General features: G+C 39.3%; 2 protein-coding genes across 3 annotated transcripts in view; both read left to right on the top strand.

Annotated features, from left to right (window-relative positions):
- The window catches only part of LOC309388060 (amine sulfotransferase-like), an 8740-nt gene extending 2416 nt beyond the window's left edge, over positions 1 to 6324 (top strand). The window contains exons 4-7 of one of the 2 annotated variants that reach the window (XM_081945033.1): positions 1385 to 1511; positions 2720 to 2814; positions 3406 to 3586; positions 6069 to 6324. In XM_081945033.1, the coding sequence (XP_081801159.1) occupies positions 1385 to 1511; positions 2720 to 2814; positions 3406 to 3586; positions 6069 to 6193 (528 nt within the window). In that variant the 3' untranslated portion in view covers positions 6194 to 6324. Of the gene's footprint in view, positions 1 to 1384; positions 1512 to 2719; positions 2815 to 3405; positions 3853 to 6068 lie in introns of those variants that run through there. The other variant, XM_081945032.1, reaches the window with a different exon arrangement.
- A 2574-nt stretch (positions 6325 to 8898) lies between these two features.
- Positions 8899 to 25378, top strand: LOC309387423 (amine sulfotransferase-like; the record flags this gene model as incomplete). Its single annotated transcript, XM_081943901.1, has 4 exons — positions 8899 to 8947; positions 11748 to 11842; positions 12425 to 12605; positions 25131 to 25378. The coding sequence occupies 4 exons, from the start codon at positions 8899 to 8901 to the stop codon at positions 25253 to 25255; spliced, it is 450 nt and encodes a 149-aa protein (XP_081800027.1). The 3' UTR covers positions 25256 to 25378.
- Positions 25379 to 25719: the final 341 nt, after the last annotated feature.

Genomic DNA, 25719 nt, shown 5'->3' with positions numbered 1-25719 from the left:
TATGGAAAATCTTTCCCCCAAGTCAGTGATTCTCAATGATTTTCTGTCATGCCCCCCCTAGGAAGAAGAAAACATTTCGCGCGCCCCGCGCGACTGTAAATAGTATCATTTGTCTATAAAATTGTTATAAGTACACCTCTGCATAACACTGTATCCTTATTAACGTATAAGAGAATAAAAAAAGAAAGAAATGTGGATCAATTTACAACAAAGAATAGCTTTATTAACTGTAGCAGAAAAGATTTAAAGGAGCACAGCTAGAACATATACATACATATATTTATATATAGAGTATCACAGAAGTGAGTACACCCCTTAACATTTTGTAAATATTTAAGTATACTTAAATATTTACAAAATGTTAAGGGGTGTACTCACTTCTGTGATAACAGTGAAGAAATGACACTTGTATATGCATGAATACACACACATATATATCCTGCATGCAGTGATTTCTAGAAACAACACCTGCTCGTCTCAGTGGGAAAGACCCACGCATCCCAGATGTGAAGACTGTCCAAGTGGTCCTTAAGATGACCGCCGACTTAGGGAGGGAGGGAGCTGCAGAGGCTTTTGACTTTTATGCCAACCAAATGCTCGCCGATTGGTTTCCTCAACGAGCTTCTCTGCAGTGGGGCTCAAAGGGAAGGAGAGCGGGATAAAACACCGGAGCGCTCTAAGCTTAGGAAACTCTCGCCTTTCCTTACCACGGAGCCTTGGAAACTCTCCAGACAGAGACGCATCCTTGAAGCCCGGGTTTCGCTTCTCTCCACCGGGGCCCCGCCTTACTTCCCACCCATTTAGCCGGCATTAGATCCGGTTCCCATACGGCTCCAGCAGCCGATAAAGGTTCCGGGTCGGAGGCCTGATAAATGGGCGCCGCCGCTGGCCGCAGGAGGAGCAGTCGCCTTGTTGTGACTGCCCGAGATGGATAGGCTTGAGTCGCGACTGTGAGGGCCGGTCGGAAGAAGGAGAAAGAGAAGGGGCGGCTGAGGGAAGAGAGACGCGGGCAGGCTCAGTGATCCTGACGGGCAATCCCTGCCACCAGGGCGGAACAAAAGCGGGCAGAGGAGATGCACCGGAGCGCCCACTCTGATCAAACGAGCCCCCCTTTACGGAGCCTCGCGCCCCCCCTGGGGGGCGCGCCCAACTATTTGAGAAGCACTGCCCCAAGTCGATGTTGGCCCCAATCCTGGTGGTCTGCTGGAAGGCTCTCAAACATGGTTTTCCTAATGAGCTTTGAGATCCCGTGATAGAATGGAACCTGTTAGATGAATGTATGAGAGTTACTTGATAAACTCTCTGTACGCTTTGCTGTCAATCTCTCTTTTTTCTTGTTTTTTTCTTGTTTTTTTGACTAGGTATTATCATCTTTATCTTACAGATCATTTATGTGTTTCGAAATCCAAAGGATGTCTTGGCTTCTAACTATCATTTTCACAAACTATTAGTCAGAATAGAAACCCCAAAAGACTTTGATATATTCTTTGAAAAGTTTGTGGCTGGCAAAGGTAAGAAGAATTTGATCGTATCAACATTTTGTCCATTTTTGTTTTAGATAAGAGACTATGAATATATTTCAATCCTCTTCCCACCAAGAACAAACAATACACTCTCTCTCCTTACATAAGAAATAAATAATGATTCTCTATAATGCAAATATTCTACAAAAATATTTTTTGTAGGAAGAGTGGGTACAGAAGAATGAAGGGCTCCTAGGACAACTTTGATGTAAAAGTGAGAGGGAGAGGCAAGAGAAGGCAGCTTCTTATGGAGAGAGATGAGAAATACTAAGATATACTTAATATGGAGGAGAAAATGGAGAGAAATTGTTTAGCAGTTCAAAATAGGGATGTTAATGCATTGGAATGGATGGATAGAATGTAAAGTTTTTTTAAAAAATGAATGTTAGTTAAAGAACCAAATACTCAAATGATATCACAGAGGAAGCGATTTAAGGATTGGAAAGAGAAAAGAGATAATCAGAGTTCTTTGAATATTTGAAGAAGTATAAAAAAATTAAACCAGATTGCCCCAAAAGTTCCAAATAAGAAAAAGCAAAGAAACAAAACAATATAGGAGCATCTTAACAGAAATCCCCCCATAACAAGTTGGAGTATGCAACCACATTAATTACAACTCTCATTCTTCAGTGACGGTAGGGCAGCCCTTCAGTTGTGCTGTCCTGCTTTGATTTTTAGGCCCACCAGCATCACAATGGAGGAAACTCAAGCATTAACAATGTAGAAAGAGCTGTGGTGGTGGAGTTGTCACAATGCAATACTGCAGGCTACTTCTGTAGACTGCCAGCTGCCAGCAGTTTGGTAGATCGAATTTCACCAGGCTGAAGGTTGACTCAGCCTTCCATCCTTCCGAGGTGGATTAAATGAGGATCCAGATTGTTGGAGCAATATGCTGACTCTGTGAACCGCTTACAGAGGACTGTAAAAGCACTATGAAGCGGTATATAAGTCTAAGTGCTAATGTTATTGCTATCCCTGACACAGATGGTAGCTGTATAATTGCATGACGGAGTTGAACCTATCAGTGTTTTGCAGTTCGTATTTTGTATTTCGTGACTAGACCATGTAGATGTTAGGATAGCCTCTTGTTAAACTATCATGCTTTGATCTTTAGGCCCACCAGGATAATAAAATTAAGTGAAGGACATTCAAGTATTAATCCTCATGTTTATGTTAAACTCATTTTCTCCTATCAGGGTTTTATAGTTCGTGGCTAGACCATGTAGAAGGCTGGAATGCTCATAAGGGTGATTTCAATATTCTCTTCCTGTCTTATGAAGAAATGAAAAGGGTAAGATGTGTTTGTGTTGTGTAGTGCAATATGAACAATCATTAAGCACAGAAAGCTTTGGAAATGATGACATGTATAAGTAACTTATGCAATAGGGAGTAGCAGAGGTGACCAATCTTGGTTATTTCTGTGATCTCCTGGGTGACTGATGAGATCTCTGAAGAAAAATAAATTTCTATCTCTTTAAAAGCATGGTGGAGGATCCAGGAAACTAAAGTGCCGTCAGCTTGATATTAAAAAGATTATTAAAAGCTATATTTGTGAGCACTTGGCTTGTCATGCTAGAATTCACACGATGCATGTCTTGTAAACCGGTTTAGCAAAACAAAGCTGATCTAATTTTTGATAGACTTGATAAATAAGGGAAATCCAATTAGCACAATGTTCCTGTAATCAGCAAAATCTAAGCCAAAGTCTCTCATAATATTTTCCTGATTGGGCTCAGAAGAGATTGAAAATAATTAAAGTTTAATATGCAAGATATGCATAACGAAGAAGTAATCTTGAGTATTCCCTAAAGATATCACCAAAATTTTCCATCTTTTCTCCATTGTTAGGGATAAACTAATATAAAGCTGTATCAAACTGCAGGATTTGAGAAGTTCCATACTGAAAATATGCAACTTCCTAGGAAGAGAACTAACTGAAAAGGAGGTGGATGATGTGGTGGATAAAGCAACATTTGATAACATGAAGGTGGATTCTAGAGCAAACTACACGTTCATGCCTCCTGAGATTCTAGATTTCAGCAAAGGAAACTTTCTTCGCAAAGGTAGATTAGTAATAATTCATACTCTGGGGCTTTTGGAATCTGACAGGCTTCATCTGAAACCAGGGTTGCTACCTTCATCTGAAAGGAGCTTTCTAAAGTGGTATGGATATGTCCCAACAGCCTCTCTTTCTGGGGTCTTTCCATGATGTTGTGTTTGCCTCATCAGCAGCCTACATTTGAGAAAGCCGTAAGCCTTTCTTGGTTGTGCCAATGTTGAAGTGGTTTTCTTCTTTTCGCCCTAACACGTTTCGGGTGTGGATATAATCTGACCTGTTTCAATGATCATTCTGTTTATTTTATTTATTTTATTTATTTATTCTTCGCATTTCTAGACCGCCCCCTCTCCCAAAAAGGACTCGGGGCGGAGACTGTTGGTTGCACAGTCTAATGATCCTTTGGGAGTGGGTTGTTTTAGCTCATACTGACCACTTCAGGATGGTGGTGACCAGTGGTAGGATTCAATTTTTTTTACTACCGGGTGTGGCATGGCTTTGTGGTCGTGGCAGGAGAAGGATACTGCAAAAGCCCCATTCCCTCCTCACCCCATTAACCTGCTTTCCAGTTCCATTCTCCTGTTTAGGGCAACAAAAGAAGATCAGCTGGAACACTGGGAGGCAGTGGGGGAAGGGCCAGCCTATTTGCCGGTTCTCCAAACTATTCAAAATGTTCGCTACTGGTTCTCCAGAACCTTTCAGAACTGGATGAATACCACCTCTGGTAGAGACACAACCTCTTCACTATCTACCTTGGGTAATCTCCCCCACCAGGATTGCGGAAGGTCAAATGGTTAGGACTCTGGGTTGGAAGTTAGCAAGCCCATATGTGAAATCTGAGTGCTGCTGCATGGTGGGGTGAGCTCCTGTCATTCTCTCTAGCACCTTGTTGGGAACATGAAAGAAGCACCACTCCCGGGACATCTTCCTGGAAACAGTGATGTCACTAGCTAATCATTTCAACCTGGAAAGGCAAATCTACTTATTTTCAACCTGGGAAAAAATGTCTCTCCGACATGAGGGCACTGTTCTCCAAGTTTAGAACTGCCCCTCTAAACCTGCAGGGCCATATCCAATGATCAAAAAGCCATCAATTGTTTCTCATAAGCATTGGTATAACAGGATGAACTCAAGATCATTTAGAACTTCATTGGGAGACCACTGATTCCATGACTTCCCAGTAAGAGATACTTATGGCAGGGGAATCACTCAACACCTTCTAGATAGAGAGAACTTTGCCCTTTTATCAAGTCTTCCTTCTGTAATCCAGCTCTAGTTAAGATAGTAAGAAACAATTTCCTGCCCAAAAACTATCAATACAGATTTCTAAGAACTGTTTAGTGGACAGGAAGGTGGCTAAGCATTCCTTTGATAATTGAGGAACGTGCAATGTTCCAAGTTAGTCAGGTTTTTCAAACTATTACCCTCTTTCTCAGACTCAGAGAAGCCCACAGTAGGCAAGGTAAGTGAAGAGTGTAAACCACCACTGGAAAACTTTTGATCTTCATCCCTACAGTCCCCACCTGAAGCCCTGAAATGTTTTATATACAGTAATGTGAAAAAGAAAGCACACACTCTTTGAGTCCTATGGTTTTATGTATTAAGACATAGTAAAAATCATCTGGTCCTTAGCAGTTCTTCAAAGTAGGTAAATACATCCTCAGATGAACAACAACACATGACGTATTACACCGTGTCATCATTTATTTTACAAAAAGAAAGGCAAAGTTCATGACAGTACAACTGGAAAAAGGACTGAACAGTATGGTTTGTTTAGAAAGGTTGCCTGGAGAAGGCCTCTTCTCTCTAAAAACAGCATTGCAGAACAGCTTTGGTTTCCAAAGTTGCATCTGAAGAGACCATGAACTCCTCTGTATATTGAAGTATTTTAGAATCACATGTGAAGCCAGCGGTCCAACAGCTAAAGATTGGCCAAGATTGGCTCATGCAACATGACAATGACACTAAGCACACCACCAAAAATGCCACAGAATGGCTGAAAAGGAAAAGAATTAAGGTGTTGCAATGGCCCAGTCAAAGTCCAGACCTCAACCTGATTGAAATGCTGGGACCTCAAATGAACTGTACATAAACAAATGCTCACAAACTTCAATTAAGTGAAGCAAGGTTCTAAAGAATAGTGGGCCAATATTCTTCCAAAACTATTGAATCGTAAGTTTTCCATTTTGGTTCCATTTTTATAAAATAAATCAGGACATGATGTAATGTCATGTTGTTCATCTGAGGTTGTATTTACTTGCTTTTAAGAACTGCTAAGGAGCAGATTTTTACTATGTTCGCATACATAAAACCATGGAATTCAAGCAGGCTATACATCCTGTTTACATGACTGTATATACATTCATACACAAACTTAGTCACAGAAAAATGCATAAGAATGACAATTTTGATGACAGGATGACATAAATAGCCTCTAGTTTAATTGAATAAAAAAAACTGTTGACATATTTTTAACCATTGTTTCCCAGGCACTGTTGGGGACTGGAAGAACCTCATGACTGTTGCCCAGAGTGAAAGGTTTGACCGTGTCTTTAAGAAGAGGATGGAAAAGCTGCCCTTCAAGTTCTGCTGGGATATTCAGGAGAATCCATGAGCCTATTTCCAGCTCACTGGAGGAAAATAATGTCTGATGCACACCTTCAAACGGCTTGAATCAGAAATGACTTTCCAAGAAGAATCTTTATATCACCTTGTAATGTTTAATTCTCAACTCTTCAGGGATCATAGACCATGGTAACATTAAATTCTGTGTTATTTTTAAATATTGTACAGCATTTGTTTAATGATTTAGATTTCCATAGCTACCTGACTTTGGGTGTTATACATGAAATAGAGACTCACAAAGACAACATAGGGGAAAAAAAGAATATGACAAGAAAAAATCCAAAACCAACATATTCGCAACAGCTAGATCCATTTTTTATATTTCCCGCTTCCCTGAAGATACACATTCCTTCACAAATCATCTTAGCCCAATTCCTAAAGAGAAAATCAAGTTTTTAAAGGTTTCTTTTGGGGGGGGGAGCTAACATACTCCGGGTACTACAAATCTTGGCACCCCATGGATGGGCAGGTAAGAGATTGAAAAAAAGGCATATAACCTACATCTCATCAAATTATGTTATTTATTATTTAAACAAGTTCATATAGCCACCTAGCTCATATAGCCACCTCCAGGTGGCTTCCAACATTAAAAGTGTAAAACTCAAATTCCCTCACCCACCTCAGCAACAGTGACCACAGTTACACCTTCAAAAAGTGGTGCTTAAAAAAAAAATATGGTTAAGGCAGGGCATCTGGGCCCATAACCAATGTTAGGTACTGGTGCGATTAAGCACTAGCAATGAACCCCAGGTCGAGGTTATAACAGAGCAACCCTGTAAAGTATACGCAGCGTGCGATAGATAAAGCAACCACACTGAATAATGGATAGTAAAGTAACAAAATAAACTTTACTTTTTGAAGAATATAGCAAAATCCATAAACACAGCCAAAAAGTCATACACAGAAAAAACAGTCCAATACTACCAAGATAACTTGGATACAAGTAGCAAATAACTTACACACAGTAAGTAGTAGCAACAGTAGTAACAGTTAGACAGCAGTTATCATACATCAATCAAGAGAGAGAGAGAGAGAGCAACAACATCAGCTGCAATTTAAATGCTGTAATCTACTAATTAGCAGAGCTCCTCTCTTAAAGATACATAACATGCCTTGTGCAATATATTGTCTACCCAACCTGTTGGTTACACCCTAACACAGACAGTCTTTCAAACATGCTGGCTCCAAGCCCCATAGAGCATCTTGAACTGCCTCCAGAAGCAGATCAGTAATCAATGCAACTCCCACAAGAGGTGTTGTTGTTGGTTGCTGAGTCATGTCTGATTCTTCATGACTCATGGACCGTAGCATGCCAGGCCTCCTGTCATCTACTGTCTCCCTGAGACTATTGATGAGACTATCTAACAATCTTATCCCATTGTGTCACCTTCTCCTTTTGCCTTCAATCACAAGAGGTGACACATGCACACATTTCAAGTGTGCAGAAATTTTGAACTAATTGTAACTTCTGGATAAGCCCTTGCACAGTGCATAACAGTACTTCAAACAGGAGATAGCTGGAGCACAGGACCATGAGGAGGGCAGGTTGGTCCAGGAAAGATGCAAGGGTACACAACCCATAATTTCAGACAGACCCCCTGGCCATGACCACCACCTGCTCTTTGAGCAGAAGTTGCAAATCCAGAAGAACTCACAGATCACACACTGAGTCTGTCTGGCACAGCACAACCCCATCCATCACCAACAATGGCAATTCTCCGAGAACCAAGGAGCCCCAAACCCATGTAAAAGGTAAATGTTAAAATTGGAAAGCAAAAGAATAAGATGAAGGGACGCAGAAGAATAAAGAGATTATGCTACTACTATGCTTAGTGATAATTCATGGTTTCAAAATTTTTGCACAAGTGCCTTGGGAACAAAGTTAATTTATCAGTAGTGGAGAAACAGGAGGTTAGTATAGTATAGTCTTTATTGTCATTGTACAAAATAAATACAACGAAATTGGTTAATGAAAGATGGTTGGACCCACTGAAAAATTCCTAAGAGCAATTACCTTGTAAAGGCTGAATCTGGAAAAACAGCCTGCTGAAAAGTCTACAAACAATATAATCATCATGCTGCTGCTGAATTCCCTGAAAGTCATCTCCCCATTCAGATTGTTATGAGAAAAAAAGCTCTGCTCAAAGTGGACACCAAGTAGTATCTTATTTGGAGGTAATCCCATAATAGAAAATGGACACTTGTGTGGTGACCGTAGATGAACAACAGTGCTGAAAAAGTAACTTTGCAACCAGTCCTCACATGTATGTCCTTCGTAGGTTTGTAAAGCAAAGGAAAATATAAAGTAAGATCATTATATTGTGATGCTTCGCTTAACAACTGCTTCTCTTAACCACCAAATTGTGGGTCCCAATTGCAGTTACTAAACGAGGACTACTTGTAATGATGATGATAACTCTGTCATCACATCTTTGCATTTATTAGCTGAGGGACTAAATCACATAATTTGCATTGTGATGTCATGATGCAGACTTCATCCCACATGTAACGCCAACCCAGTCCTTTCCAAAATAAACAAGAAATGTTCTTCTGCTCATTGCTACCTGCAAGTTCTCTCTGCTCCCTGTAACAAATACTACTGGTGACTGAGAAATGCACCCTGACGGTCGCGTTGAGTAAAATCTTTTTAAGGAGCAGCAAATTCGCCCTTCAAATTTTGCTGTGATATCCACGATGAACGGAGTCCATTTCCAACTTGATGAAAAAAATAAAATAAAGCACAGTAAGGAAGCTTCAGTTGAGACATGCTTGAAAAAAATGACAAAAGCATTTATTCAGAACAATTCCTTTACAGCGCTGGTATCTTAATCCTGAGCTATATGGCTCAGTAAGCAGTGGGCAGGGCTAGCATAGTGCAGACGGGCAGTGGGAGCGAGCGATCAAAGGGAGGCCCCTTCGCCTCCCTTTACTCCCACTTTGTCTTGATGAGGTCCCCGCAGCTGTCGGGTGCGGACGGACAGAGGTAGTCAGAGCGGCGGGGCAGCCTGGGAGGGCGGGAGGGTGAGCGAGCTGCCTAATCTTCCATACTCACCCGCTCGCCTGCCCAGGCCGCTCTGGCTACCTCCATCCGTCTGTGCCCGGCAGCTGCAGCAACCTCATCAAGACAAAGTGGGAGCGAAGAGAGGCAAAGGGGCCTCAGTACCCTGCCTGATCCTCCTTCGCTCGCTCGCTATTTTGCCTGCAGGGGGCACCTTGGCAGAAGCCCTTTGGTGGTGGCCAGACATCCCTTCCCCGGGGCAACACGCGGTAGTTTGTGCGGTGCGGCCAGCACCTAGGAGGTAAGCTCCTGCCGCCGTCCCCACCCCCACGCCCGTTTTTGCAGGCAGCCATGCAGCCCTGCGCTATAAACAAGTCAGGGATCCTTGCAAGGCTCTGAATCCTAAGGGAGATGTGAATGGGACCAAAATTTGAAAAACGGGTGAAATTCGTTCTGGAGACCAGAAGCAAACACACACACACACACACACACACACACACAGCAAAAGTGTCTGGTTTTGAATACAATCCTCCCTAGTGCTTGGGGAAAAATAGAGGAACATTTGGATATACATTTTGAATTAACTTGGGAAGAAAATTGCTAAAATGACTTTTTTAAAAAACTTTTTTTGTTTTTTTTCTTCTTCTTTTTAATATTTTATTGTTTTAATTAAACAAAAAACACACACAAAAACATTCTTCATTACATCTTCCAGAAAGCATGTTGATTGGTTACAAATAAATTTCATGCTTTACTACAATCATTCTTTATATTTCATTCATATTGAATTGTACATTTTAAATCAAAAATCTTTGGATGGAAAAGCTGCCCTTCAAGTTCTGCTGGGATATTCAGGAGGATCCATGAGCCTATTTCCAGCTCAGTGGAGGAAAATAACGTGTGATATAAATTTTCAAATGGCTTGAATCAGAAATGACCTTCCAAGAATGGTCTTTATGTAATCTTGTAATTTTTAATTCTCAACTCTGCAGGGATCATAGACCAGAGTAACATTAAATTCTTCTTTATTTTTAAAAATTGTACAGCATTTGTTCATTGATTTAGATTTCCATAGCTACCTGACCAGTGGTGGTTTCAATTTTTTTCCCTACCGGTTGGGTAACGTGGCTTGGTGAGGGTCTTTATGTGACTGAGTGGGCGTGGCAAACTCAACGTCACTGATGGCAAGGTGGGGCAATACCTTTCTACCAAGCCACACCCACCCAAACCACGCCCACAGAACCCACAGAAAAGTTTGGGCAAGTCTTCTAGCTTTCAACCTGGCTATTCTCGCCTCCTTCTCATGTTTGCTCTGTGTGCATGAGCCTGAGAAGGAGAAAAACAGCCACGTTGAATGCTGCAGCAGAGAGAAGCCAAAGTTTTCTTCCTCCCTTCACAGCAGAACTGCTCAAAATTATCAAATACATGTGAGAAGATTGAGAAGAAGTTGGATGATTTAATCCAATTGACAGCAAAATATGAGGGAGAAGTTAAAGAGGCTTATCAAATGGATAAAGTGGCAGTTAAAATTCAAAAAACCGAAGAGGAAAATGAATATAAACAAACTAAAACTCCTGATATTAATGGTGATTGGTCTGAAAATGCAAAGAGTGGAATATTGAAAGAGGAATTAAATGGAGGCGAAACTTACTTCAGATGGTAAGATACAGAAGAAGAAAAAATAAAAGAATTTATGGATTTAAAGAGAGAAACCTTATTAGCAATATTATTGATAACACCACTGACAATTAAATATAAGCGGATTAAGGAAACAGAAGAAGGGCATTGAAATTACATGAGAGATTTTATAAGCAAAGAGTTGCTAAGAGGAGTCCATACAAAATTGATTAAAGAGAAGATAAGAGGACTGATCCACAAACAGCAGAAGATATGATACTGTTTTGTTACTGGAAAGCTACAGGTGGATAGATGGAAGAGTATAACTTAAAAATAGCTAAACGTAGTGAAATTTAGTGATAATAGATATAGATAAACCAATAATTGATAATGATAATAATGTATACAATGTGTAGTGTCATGATAAGCAATAATGGATGGTAGCCATGAACGGAAGATTAGAAACCCTCTTGGATTTTATAGAAAAAATAATTACAAAAAGAACTAAGTTAGATATAGTTAAGTTTTGAATATTAGGGGGGAAATGTTATGATATTGGATATAGGTAAATAAAGGAGGGATGATGATAATAAGGTATATATAGGCAAGGGTACAACATAAGGAAATTGGATGCAAATTGCAAATAATGATTTAGAAAGAAGAATTAGAAATTTTTGTTATTGAATATTATGAATGTTTAACTAGAATAGGACATAATGGTAGCTGGGTCATTGCATGACCGAGATGAACCTATCAGTGTTTTGCAGTTCGTATTTTGTATTTCGTGACTAGACCATGTAGATGTTAGGATAGCCTCTTGTTAAACTATCATGCTTTGATCTTTAGGCCCACCAGGATAATAAAATTAAGTGCAGGACATTCAAGTATTAATCCTCATGTTTATGTTAAACTCATTTCCTCCTATCAGGGTTTTATAGTCCGTGGCTAGACCATGTAGAAGGCTGGAATGCTCATAAGGGTGATTTCAATATTCTCTTCCTGTCTTATGAAGAAATGAAAAAGGTAAGATCTGTTTGTGTTGTGTAGTGCAATATGAACAATCATTAAGCACAGAAAGCTTTGGAAATGATGACATGTATAAGTAACTTATGCAATAGGGAGTAGCCAATCTTGGTTACTTCTGTGATCTCCTGGGTGACTGATGAGATCTCTGAAGAAAAATAAATTTCGATCTCTTCAAAAGCATGGTGGAGGATCCAGGAAACTAGAGTGCCGTCAGCTGGACATTAAAAAGATTATTAAAAGCTATATTTGAGAGCACTTGGCTTGTCATGCTAGAATTCACATGATGCATGTCTTGTAAACCGGTTTAGCAAAACAAAGCTGACCTAATTTTTGATAGACTTAATAAATAAGGGAAATCCAATTAGCACAATGTTCCTGTAATCAGCAAAATCTAAGCCAAAGTCTCTCATAATATTTTCCTGATTGGGCTCAGAAGAGATTGAAAATAATTAAAGTTTAATATGCAAGATATGTATAACGAAGAAGTAATCTTGAGAATTCCCTAAAGATATCACCAAAATTTTCCATCTTTTCTCCATTGTTAGGGATAAACTAATATAAAGCTGTATCAAATTGCAGGATTTGAGAAGTTCCGTACTGGAAATATGCAACTTCCTAGGAAGAGAACTAACTGAAAAGGAGGTGGATGATGTGGTGGATAAAGCTACATTTGATAACATGAAGGTGGATTCTAGAGCAAACTACACGTTCATGCCTCCTGAGATTCTAGATTTCAGCAAAGGAAACTTTCTTCGCAAAGGTAGATTAGTAATAATTCATACTCTGGGGCTTATAGAATCTGACAGGCTTCATCTGAAACCAGGGTTGCTACCTTCATCTGAAAGGAGTTTTCTAAAGTGGTATGGATATGTCCCAACAGCCTCTCTTTCTGGGGTCTCTCCATGATTTTGTGTTTGCCTCATCAGCAGCCTACATTTGAGAAAGCCGTAAGCCTTTCTTGGTTGTGCCAATGTTGAAGTGATTTTCTTCTTTTCACCCTAACAAATTTCGGGTGTGGATATAATCTGACCTGTTTCAATGATCATTCTGTTGGTTGCACAGTCTAATGATCCTTTGGGAGTGGGTTGTTTTAGCTCATACTGACCACTTTAGGATGGTGGAGACCAGTGGTAGGATTCAATTTTTTTTACTACCGGGTGTGGCATGGCTTTGTGGTCGTGGCAGGAGAAGGATACTGCAAAAGCCCCATTCCCTCCTCACCCCATTAACCTGCTTTCCAGTTCCATTCTCCTGTTTAGGGCAACAAAAGAAGATCATCTGGGACGCTGGGAGGCAGTGGGGGCAGGGCCAGCCTATTTGCCGGTTCTCCAAACTATTCAAAATGTTCGCTACTGGTTCTCCAGAACCTTTCAGAACTGGATGAATACCACCTCTGGTAGAGACACAACCTCTTCACTCTCTACCTTGGGTAATCTCCCCCACCAGGATTGCGGAAGGTCAAATGGTTAGGACTCTGGTTGGAAGTTAGCAAGCCCATGTGTGAAATCTGAGTGCTGCTGCATGGTGGGGTGAGCTCCTGTCATTCTCTCTAGCACCTTGTTGGGAACATGAAAGAAGCACCACTCCCGGGACATCTTCCTGGAAACAGTGATGTCACTAGCTAATCATTTCAACCTGGAAAGGCAAATCTACTTATTTTCAACCTGGGAAAAAATGTCTCTCCGACATGAGGGCACTGTTCTCCAAGTTTAGAACTGCCCCTCTAAACCTGCAGGGCCATATCCAATGATCAAAAAGCCATCAATTGTTTCTCATAAGCATTGGTATAACAGGATGAACTCAAGATCATTTAGAACTTCATTGGGAGACCACTGATTCCATGACTTCCCAGTAAGAGATACTTATGGCAGGGGAATCACTCAACACCTTCTAGATAGAGAGAACTTTGCCCTTTTATCAAGTCTTCCTTCTGTAATCCAGCTCTAGTTAAGATAGTAAGAAACAATTTCCTGCCCAAAAACTATCAATACAGATTTCTAAGAACTGTTTAGTGGACAGGAAGGTGGCTAAGCATTCCTTTGATAATTGAGGAACGTGCAATGTTCCAAGTTAGTCAGGTTTTTCAAACTATTACCCTCTTTCTCAGACTCAGAGAAGCCCACAGTAGGCAAGGTAAGTGAAGAGTGTAAACCACCACTGGAAAACTTTTGATCTTCATCCCTACAGTCCCCACCTGAAGCCCTGAAATGTTTTATATACAGTAATGTGAAAAAGAAAGCACACACTCTTTGAGTCCTATGGTTTTATGTATTAAGACATAGTAAAAATCATCTGGTCCTTAGCAGTTCTTCAAAGTAGGTAAATACATCCTCAGATGAACAACAACACATGACGTATTACACCGTGTCATCATTTATTTTACAAAAAGAAAGGCAAAGTTCATGACAGTACAACTGGAAAAAGGACTGAACAGTATGGTTTGTTTAGAAAGGTTGCCTGGAGAAGGCCTCTTCTCTCTAAAAACAGCATTGCAGAACAGCTTTGGTTTCCAAAGTTGCATCTGAAGAGACCATGAACTCCTCTGTATATTGAAGTATTTTAGAATCACATGTGAAGCCAGCGGTCCAACAGCTAAAGATTGGCCAAGATTGGCTCATGCAACATGACAATGACACTAAGCACACCACCAAAAATGCCACAGAATGGCTGAAAAGGAAAAGAATTAAGGTGTTGCAATGGCCCAGTCAAAGTCCAGACCTCAACCTGATTGAAATGCTGGGACCTCAAATGAACTGTACATAAACAAATGCTCACAAACTTCAATTAAGTGAAGCAAGGTTCTAAAGAATAGTGGGCCAATATTCTTCCAAAACTATTGAATCGTAAGTTTTCCATTTTGGTTCCATTTTTATAAAATAAATCAGGACATGATGTAATGTCATGTTGTTCATCTGAGGTTGTATTTACTTGCTTTTAAGAACTGCTAAGGAGCAGATTTTTACTATGTTCGCATACATAAAACCATGGAACTCAAGCAGGCTATACATCCTGTTTACATGACTGTATATACATTCATACACAAACTTAGTCACAGAAAAATGCATAAGAATGACAATTTTGATGACAGGATGACATAAATAGCCTCTAGTTTAATTGAATAAAAAAAACTGTTGACATATTTTTAACCATTGTTTCCCAGGCACTGTTGGGGACTGGAAGAACCTCATGACTGTTGCCCAGAGTGAAAGGTTTGACCGTGTCTTTAAGAAGAGGATGGAAAAGCTGCCCTTCAAGTTCTGCTGGGATATTCAGGAGAATCCATGAGCCTATTTCCAGCTCACTGGAGGAAAATAATGTCTGATGCACACCTTCAAACGGCTTGAATCAGAAATGACTTTCCAAGAAGAATCTTTATATCACCTTGTAATGTTTAATTCTCAACTCTTCAGGGATCATAGACCATGGTAACATTAAATTCTGTGTTATTTTTAAATATTGTACAGCATTTGTTTAATGATTTAGATTTCCATAGCTACCTGACTTTGGGTGTTATACATGAAATAGAGACTCACAAAGACAACATAGGGAAAAAAAAGAATATGACAAGAAAAAATCCAAAACCAACATATTCGCAACAGCTAGATCCATTTTTTATATTTCCCGCTTCCCTGAAGATACACATTCCTTCACAAATCATCTTAGCCCAATTCCTAAAGAGAAAATCAAGTTTTTAAAGGTTTCTTTTGGGGGGGGGAGCTAACATACTCCGGGTACTACAAATCTTGGCACCCCATGGATGGGCAGGTAAGAGATTGAAAAAAAGGCATATAACCTACATCTCATCAAATTATGTTATTTATTATTTAAACAAGTTCATATAGCCACCTAGCTCATATAGCCACCTCCAGGTGGCTTCCAACATTAAAAGTGTAAAACTCAAATTCCCTCACCCACCTCAGCAACAGTGACCACAGTTACACCTTGATCAGCTCCTTATCAGTTAGGGCTCACTGACAAAATCATATCTTCAGAACCTTCCAGAAAAGTAAAGAGGTGAGGCCAATCTTATCTCCAGTGTCTAATATTCCAAAGGGAGGAAGTCACCACAGAGAAGGCCCTTTTCCTCAGTCCCACAAGATACACCTCCATAATAGATGGTACCTGTAACCTACCTTGTCTTCCAATTCTGGTGAGCTAGGGTAACAAAGGGCAGAATGTTAGGTACTGGTGCGATTAAGCACTAGCAATGAACCCCAGGTCGAGGTTATAACAGAGCAACCCTGTAAAGTATACGCAGCGTGCGATAGATAAAGCAACCACACTGAATAATGGATAGTAAAGTAACAAAATAAACTTTACTTTTTGAAGAATATAGCAAAATCCATAAACACAGCCAAAAAGTCATACACAGAAAAAACAGTCCAATACTACCAAGATAACTTGGATACAAGTAGCAAATAACTTACACACAGTAAGTAGTAGCAACAGTAGTAACAGTTAGACAGCAGTTATCATACATCAATCAAGAGAGAGAGAGAGAGAGCAACAACATCAGCTGCAATTTAAATGCTGTAATCTACTAATTAGCAGAGCTCCTCTCTTAAAGATACATAACATGCCTTGTGCAATATATTGTCTACCCAACCTGTTGGTTACACCCTAACACAGACAGTCTTTCAAACATGCTGGCTCCAAGCCCCATAGAGCATCTTGAACTGCCTCCAGAAGCAGATCAGTAATCAATGCAACTCCCACAAGAGGTGTTGTTGTTGGTTGCTGAGTCATGTCTGATTCTTCATGACTCATGGACCGTAGCATGCCAGGCCTCCTGTCATCTACTGTCTCCCTGAGACTATTGATGAGACTATCTAACAATCTTATCCCATTGTGTCACCTTCTCCTTTTGCCTTCAATCACAAGAGGTGAGACATGCAGAAGTTGCAAATCCAGAAGAACTCACAGATCACACACTGAGTCTGTCTGGCACAGCACAACCCCATCCATCACCAACAATGGCAATTCTCCGAGAACCAAGGAGCCCCAAACCCATGTAAAAGGTAAATGTTAAAATTGGAAAGCAAAAGAATAAGATGAAGGGACGCAGAAGAATAAAGAGATTATGCTACTACTATGCTTAGTGATAATTCATGGTTTCAAAATTTTTGCACAAGTGCCTTGGGAACAAAGTTAATTTATCAGTAGTGGAGAAACAGGAGGTTAGTATAGTATAGTCTTTATTGTCATTGTACAAAATAAATACAACGAAATTGGTTAATGAAAGATGGTTGGACCCACTGAAAAATTCCTAAGAGCAATTACCTTGTAAAGGCTGAATCTGGAAAAACAGCCTGCTGAAAAGTCTACAAACAATATAATCATCATGCTGCTGCTGAATTCCCTGAAAGTCATCTCCCCATTCAGATTGTTATGAGAAAAAAAGCTCTGCTCAAAGTGGACACCAAGTAGTATCTTATTTGGAGGTAATCCCATAATAGAAAATGGACACTTGTGTGGTGACCGTAGATGAACAACAGTGCTGAAAAAGTAACTTTGCAACCAGTCCTCACATGTATGTCCTTCGTAGGTTTGTAAAGCAAAGGAAAATATAAAGTAAGATCATTATATTGTGATGCTTCGCTTAACAACTGCTTCTCTTAACCACCAAATTGTGGGTCCCAATTGCAGTTACTAAACGAGGACTACTTGTAATGATGATGATAACTCTGTCATCACATCTTTGAATTTATTAGCTGAGGGACTAAATCACATAATTTGCATTGTGACGTCATGATGCAGACTTCATCCCACATGTAACGCCAACCCAGTCCTTTCCAAAATAAACAAGAAATGTTCTTCTGCTCATTGCTACCTGCAAGTTCTCTCTGCTCCCTGTAACAAATACTACTGGTGACTGAGAAATGCACCCTGACGGTCGCGTTGAGTAAAATCTTTTTAAGGAGCAGCAAATTCGCCCTTCAAATTTTGCTGTGATATCCACGATGAATGGAGTCCATTTCCAACTTGATGAAAAAAATAAAATAAAGCACAGTAAGGAAGCTTCAGTTGAGACATGCTTGAAAAAAATGACAAAAGCATTTATTCAGAACAATTCCTTTACAGCGCTGGTATCTTAATCCTGAGCTATATGGCTCAGTAAGCAGTGGGCAGGGCTAGCATAGTGCAGACGGGCAGTGGGAGCGAGCGATCAAAGGGAGGCCCCTTCGCCTCCCTTTACTCCCACTTTGTCTTGATGAGGTCCCCGCAGCTGTCGGGTGCGGACGGACAGAGGTAGTCAGAGCGGCGGGGCAGCCTGGGAGGGCGGGAGGGCGAGCGAGCTGCCTAATCTTCCATACTCACCCGCTCGCCTGCCCAGGCCGCTCTGGCTACCTCCATCCGTCTGTGCCCGGCAGCTGCAGCAACCTCATCAAGACAAAGTGGGAGCGAAGAGAGGCAAAGGGGCCTCAGTACCCTGCCTGATCCTCCTTCTCTCGCTCGCTATTTTGCCTGCAGGGGGCACCTTGGCAGAAGCCCTTTGGTGGTGGCCAGACATCCCTTCCCCGGGGCAACACGCGGTAGTTTGTGCGGTGCGGCCAGCACCTAGGAGGTAAGCTCCTGCCGCCGTCCCCACCCCCACGCCCGTTTTTGCAGGCAGCCATGCAGCCCTGCGCTATAAACAAGTCAGGGATCCTTGCAAGGCTCTGAATCCTAAGGGAGATGTGAATGGGACCAAAATTTGAAAAACGGGTGAAATTCGTTCTGGAGACCAGAAGCAAACACACACACACACACACACACACACACACACACACACAGCAAAAGTGTCTGGTTTTGAATACAATCCTCCCTAGTGCTTGGGGAAAAATAGAGGAACATTTGGATATACATTTTGAATTAACTTGGGAAGAAAATTGCTAAAATGACTTTTTTTAAAAACTTTTTTTGTTTTTTTCTTCTTCTTTTTAATATTTTATTGTTTTAATTAAACAAAAAAACACACAAAAACATTCTTCATTACATCTTCCAGAAAGCATGTTGATTGGTTACAAATAAATTTCATGCTTTACTACAATCATTCTTTATATTTCATTCATATTGAATTGTACATTTTAAATCAAAAATCTTTATACCATCAATATACCATCATTCTCATTTAACTGTATTTGTTTAAACGTGCTTTTGTCTAGAATCATTTATATTTATGTTATAATAAATCTAGACAAAAATATATTACTAGAATTTATAAGTACCCAGGAGAGATTACATCTTTATAACCAAATCTAAAGAAAAAAATATTAATAAAATTAGTAAATCTTTTCCCCAGGTCCCATATTGTAATTTATATCCAAATTGTTTTTACCAGAGTTATTATTTCATTATTATTGTCATGATGGGTTATCTGTTAATGAATAAACATTTTAAAAACAAAAACATTCTATAAGCAGCTACAACGTTCTACTTATTAATCACCAAGAATTAACTAAGTTTTTATTTTTATTTTTATTTTATTTTTTCCCATTCAATTTTGTTTTATTTGGGTTTCGCCATTCTTAACTTTCTTATTTTACCCATAACTATTATTTTTAAGTTTTGTTACATTCCTTCATTGATTCTTGTTTCTTTCCTCCATCCACCTATACCATTTATCCCATATCTGGTAGAATTCTGATTCTTCTTTTCCCTGAATTTCTTTAGTTTGTCCATTTCAGCACAGTCCATTACCTTTCTTATTATTTCATCTTCACTTGGAGTTAGTTTGTTTTTCCATTTCTGGGCATAGGCAATCCTTGCCGCCGTTATTATATGTAGTATTAAATACTGGATTTCTTTTTTGTATTTCGCAGACATTATTCCTAATAAGAAGATTTCCGGTTTCCATTCTATTTTAATTCCCGTTATTGCCTCCAGCCAATTTTTGATCTTTTTCCAAAACTTTTTAGCCTCCTCACAGGTCCACCATAAATGGTAATACGTTCCATGTATCGATTCGCATTTCCAACATTATGGGGAGGTATTTGATGATATTTTAGCTAACCTTGTTGGTGCCAGGTGCCATCTATAAAACATTTTGTATGCAACTGAGAGTGTCATTTTTAAGTTTGTTCCCCAAAATTTTTCCCATTTGTCTAATTCAATATTATATCCAAAGTTCTGCACCCATTTTATCATTTGTTCTTTCACAATTTCCTCTTCCATTTTATACTTCAGGAGAAATTTATATATTCTCCCTATCATTTTTCTATCTGGGCTTTGAATGATTTTATCCAATTCATGTGGTTCTGTTTCAATGTCATATAATTTGGTATCTTTATTGTATTTAGTTTTGATTTGAAGGTAAGTTAACCAGTCAACTTTCATGTTCTGTTCTGCCAATTCTTCAATTGTTTTTAAGTTTCCCTGTCTATCAATTAAGTCTCTATATCTTAGCATTTTGTTCCAATCTATAAAATTTGGATGAATCGTCCTTTCTGTTGGTGATAGCCAATTCGGAATTTTCACATAGTGGGTTTTTTTTTTTTTTTTTTGAGCCATTTTTGCAATAACGCTCTTCTAATTAAATGATTTTGAAAATATTTGTGCGTTTTATTTTTATCATCCCATAGGAATGTGTGCCAGCCTGCTTGCAAATCATGGCCTTCCAAAGTCAAAATTCTTTTATTCTTTAGCTCTATCCAATCCTTCACCCATGTTATTGATACTGCCGATGCGTATAGATCCCAATTTGGTAATGCTAAACCTCCCCTCTCCTTGCTGTCTTGCATTGACTTTAGTTTAATCCTAGCTTTTCGTCCCTGCCAAATAAACCTAGCGGTTATTTTGTTTAATTCTTGAAAGAATTTTTTACCCGGATTAATAGGTGCGGCTTGCAACAGGAATAAGATTCTTGGTAGAATATTCATTTTAATTGTCGCTATACGTCCCATGAGTGATAGTTGAATATTTTTCCAATTTTCTAACTATTTATTTGTATCACTAATAATAAAAGTTATAATAACTTTTATTATAGTTATCATCTTTAATTGTGGAACATTTTGCCGACACCCAGATCCCCAAGTATTTCACTTTCTTAGTTATTTGCATTCTGGTTGTTACTTCCAGTTCCTCTTCTTGCTTTTTTGTCATGTTCTTGGTTATCATTTTTGTTTTGTTTTTATTGATCTTTAATCCTGCCACTTCGCCATATTCTTCTAATTTTTGAATTAATTTCCGACTGGATTCTAATGGGTCCTCTAGTACAAATACTAGGTCATCGGCATAGGCTTGGGCCTTATATTCTTCATTTTTGAGTCTTAAACCTTTTATTCCCTGGTCCTTCTGAATTTCATTTAATAAAATTTCCAAAGTCAATATACATAGCAAAGGAGAGAGGGGGCATCCCTGTCTGACTCCTTTTTTTATTTCGATCTTCTCTGTTAATTCTCCATTCATCAGAACTTTGACTGTCTGATTGTTATAAAATCCTTCTAATATTTTTATAAATTTTTCACCGAATTTCATCTCATCCAATATTGTTATTATAAATTTCCAGATTACGTTGTCAAATGCTTTTTGTGCATCAAGGAAAACCAGTACCATTTGTTTATCTGGATGCGCCTCGTAGTACTCTATTATATCTAGGATGATTCTCATATTATTTCTAATGTGTCTGTGGGGTAAAAATCCGTTTTGGTCCGGGTGTATTCGTTCATTTAAAACCTGTTTGATTCTTCCTGCCATAATTGCTGCAAATATTTTATAATCGGAGTTTAGTAATGAAATTGGCATGTAGTTTTGAATTTCTTCTAGGCTGGTTTCTTCTTTTGGGATTAGCGATATTATTGCTTCTGTCCATGATTCCAGTATCTTGGCTTTTCCTAAAACTTCATTAAACATTTCCACCCCTAACTCTTCCAATATTATTTTATTATATTTGTATAGCTCCACCGGTATTCCATCTGGTCCTGGTGTTTTATTATTTTTCTGGTTCTAAAATGACTTTTAACTGTGTTCTCCATTAAGGATTCATGTAGTAGCATTTCTTGTTGAATTAGCAGAGTAATATTTACAATAGCCAGCTAAGATAGTTTTATCTGTCTTATAATGTACGTGGGTAGAGGACTTAGGCATAAGTGCAATGTTTGCCTGTGATTATATAATAAATTCACAGCTTATACATTTGAATTATATGTTTTTCAATTCATGTTTAACCTATACTTGATATACTTGTATTCAATACATAAGGTGTTAATTACGTCAATGGAAGAGATAGGAAACTGCATTAGTGATATATATGTCAATGCGTTGATTTGTACTAAAAATGTTTAGCTTAAAGAAGTTATAAGGAATCACAAATATGAGTGTGGAAAATGTAATGTAGTTGTGGATGACCCTTTGCATGAGTTGTATTGGGAAAAAATAAATAATAATAATAATAATTAAAAAAAGAAAATGATTCCGCAAAAGGCTACATTTTGCTAGAGTTATTCTTTGCTTCCAAACTGTTGAGGAAGGGGATTGGACTCCATTGTCTATATTTCCCTTTCCATCCCCATGGTTCTTTAGTGAAAATTATAACCCAAGAACATATAGATCTGTTAAAATGTTCCCATTCTTGCTTTCCATATTGGGAATCCCTAGGTACCATGCAATAATCTCATCAAATAATTCAAGCAAATGTTGGTGACATTGAGCTGAAGCCAAAGTTCAAGAAATCGTACCAAGAGTTTTGGTTACAGAAAGAAATTTCTGATCGCTATCCTGCACTATGGACAGTGGTTAAGAAGCTCCTTGTTGCATTTCCAACATCACATTTGGTGGAACGTGGCTTCAGTGTGGTCATCCACCTTCTCTCCAAGCAAACAAATCGACTCCAGATTACTGAACGTGGTGATTTAAAATTCCTGCTAAGTGACTTAAAACCAGACATTGGAAAACTGGTATCACTTTATCAAGCCCACCATCACATTAAGAATTTACTGAACAGTGAAGTAGTTACTAAATATTATTAAGTTTACTATGTTACTAATTATTAAGGTTCGTGATAAATGACTATCAGACTTTGAAAACCTGGTATCATTGGATCATGTTCAACAATTCTGTTGAATTAACATTAACTACAAAGATTTTTAAATTGGATTTTGAATAAATGTGCAATTAATTGTTACAGTTTTGAATTTTACTGTTACTATCTTCCTTCCATCGTGCAAACCGCCCAGTCACATGACTCCCCCAGCCATGCCCACCAAGCCATGCCCACAGAACAGTCATAAAAAAATTGAATTCCACCACTGGGTGGGGGACACTGAGGATCAGTTTGTAGCACCAAGGGGGCGGTGGACTAAAAATGTTTGGGAACCACTGGTATAGGGTCTAGTATCATGCTTCAACAGGGCTTGGACTAGAAAACCTCCAAGGTCCCTTCCAACTCTGTTATTCTTTATAAATCTCTCAACTCACTGTTACCAAGAGAATAATGATAAACAATATTTGGAAATGTACATCAGGTCTTCTGACAGCAAAATCTCATCTTATTGGTTAGTATCAAGGGGAAGATGACATTGAAAACGCTTCCTCTCCCACCATAAGATGCAAGACTAGGCAAGGACTGGCTGGGAGGAGAGGGGCAATGAGAAGCCAGGTAAGGTGCTCCTCCATGTGAGTGACATCGAGTTGACCATGCCCACCCAATCACATGACCACACCGACCTAGTCATGCCCACCAGTCACATGACTGCCAAGCCACTCTCACACGGTCACATGACTGCCAAGCCACACCTACACAATAGGTCCACAGAATAGTAGTAAAAAATTTTGAAACACACCCCTGCTTGGCAGGTAAATCTGAACTTTCTTTGCATTTTTAAAACATACTGATTTTTATAGCAACACTTCAATCAATTTATGAATACAGTGATACAAGAGTGATACAAGTCTACATCAGCTAAGAAAGTTCCCCTTGAGCCGTTTTACATTTCCAAATTAGTTTATTACTCAATCGTGTTCGATGTCCTCTCTAGCTCATTTTTGAAATATAGAAGTACATTGCTGACACAATGATTGACTAAAGGTCAGCCTTCTTAAGTATTTGAGCACTCAACTGGAGTATAAGTGATGTCACTGACTAATCTTTTCAACCAGGAAAGGCTAATCTACTTATTATCAAACTGAAAAAAAAGTCTCTCCGACATATGAATGCACTGTCCTCCAGTCTTAGACCTATCTCCTTTAAACCTGCAGGGACCTATCCAATGATCAGAAACCATCAATCATTTCTCTTAAGCATTGAACCAACTGGGTGAACTCAAGATAATTTAGAACCTCCCTGGGAGACCATTGATTCATGACTACAGTGACAAAGAAAACAGCATGGCAGCACAGCTTTGGTTTCCATAGTTGCAGCTGAACAATCACAAGACTTCTGGAACACTGTCCATTGGACGAATGAGACCAAAGTGGACATGTTTGGCCACAATACAAAGTGCCACGTTTGGCAAAAACCAAACATGGATATCAGCACAAACATCCTATACTAACCATCAAGCATGGTGGTGGAGGGGGGATGATTTGGGCTTGATTTGTAGTCACAGGATCTGGACACCTTGCAGTCACTGAGTTGACCATCAACTCCATTAATGCCAAATTATTCCAGAGTCACATGTGAAGCCGCCCCGAGTCCTTTTGGAGAGGGTGCGGCTAACAAATTAAATTTCATTTCATTTCAAGCCAGCAGTCTGTTAGCTAAAGATTGGCCAAGGTTGGGTCATGCAACAGGACAATGACCCTAAGCACATCAGCAAAAATACCACAGAATTGCTGAAAAGGAAAAGAATTGAGGTGTTACAATGGGCCAGTCAAAGTCCAGACCTCAACCTGATTGCTACGGTGGGACCACAAGTGAACTGTACATAAACAAATGCTCACAAACTTCAATTATGTAATGTTGTCAAGTAATGTTGCAAAGAATAGTGAGCCAAATTCTTCCAAAATGGAATGAAAATTCTTCCAAAACTATTGAATCATAAGTTTTACAGACACAGCTTCACCATTTTGTTTCTTTTTATAAAATAAATCAAGACATGGTGTAATGTCATTTTGTTCATCTGAGGTTGTATTTAGTTACATTTAAGAACTGCTAAGGAGCAGATTTTTACTATGTTCGCATACATAAAACCATGGAACTCAAGCAGGCTATACGTCCTGTTTACATGACTGTATATACATTCAAACACAAACTTAGTCACAGAAAAATGCGTAAGAATGACCATTTTGGTGACAGGATGACATAAATAGCCTCTAGTTTAATTGAATAAAAAAACCTGTTGACATATTTTTAACCATTGCTTCCCAGGCACTATTGGGGACTGGAAGAACCTCATGACTGTTGCCCAGAGTGAAAGGTTTGACCGTGTCTTTAAGGAGAGGATGGAAAAGCTGCCCTTCAAGTTCTGCTGGGATATTCAGGAGGATCCATGAGCCTATTTCCAGCTCAGTGGAGGAAAATAACGTGTGATATAAATTTTCAAATGGCTTGAATCAGAAATGACCTTCCAAGAATGGTCTTTATGTAATCTTGTAATTTTTAATTCTCAACTCTGCAGGGATCATAGACCAGAGTAACATTAAATTCTTCTTTATTTTTAAAAATTGTACAGCATTTGTTCATTGATTTAGATTTCCATAGCTACCTGACCAGTGGTGGTTTCAATTTTTTTCCCTACCGGTTGGGTAACGTGGCTTGGTGAGGGTCTTTATGTGACTGAGTGGGCGTGGCAAACTCAACGTCACTGATGGCAAGGTGGGGCAATACCTTTCTACCAAGCCACACCCACCCAAACCACGCCCACAGAACCCACAGAAAAGTTTGGGCAAGTCTTCTAGCTTTCAACCTGGCTATTCTCGCCTCCTTCTCATGTTTGCTCTGTGTGCATGAGCCTGAG

This window comes from Natrix helvetica, assembly GCF_964273705.1.
Source record: "Natrix helvetica genome assembly, chromosome: 2".
NCBI lineage: Eukaryota > Metazoa > Chordata > Lepidosauria > Squamata > Natricidae > Natrix > Natrix helvetica.
Note: the sequence above shows the minus strand (reverse complement) of the source record. Positions and strands in the feature narration are given on the sequence as shown.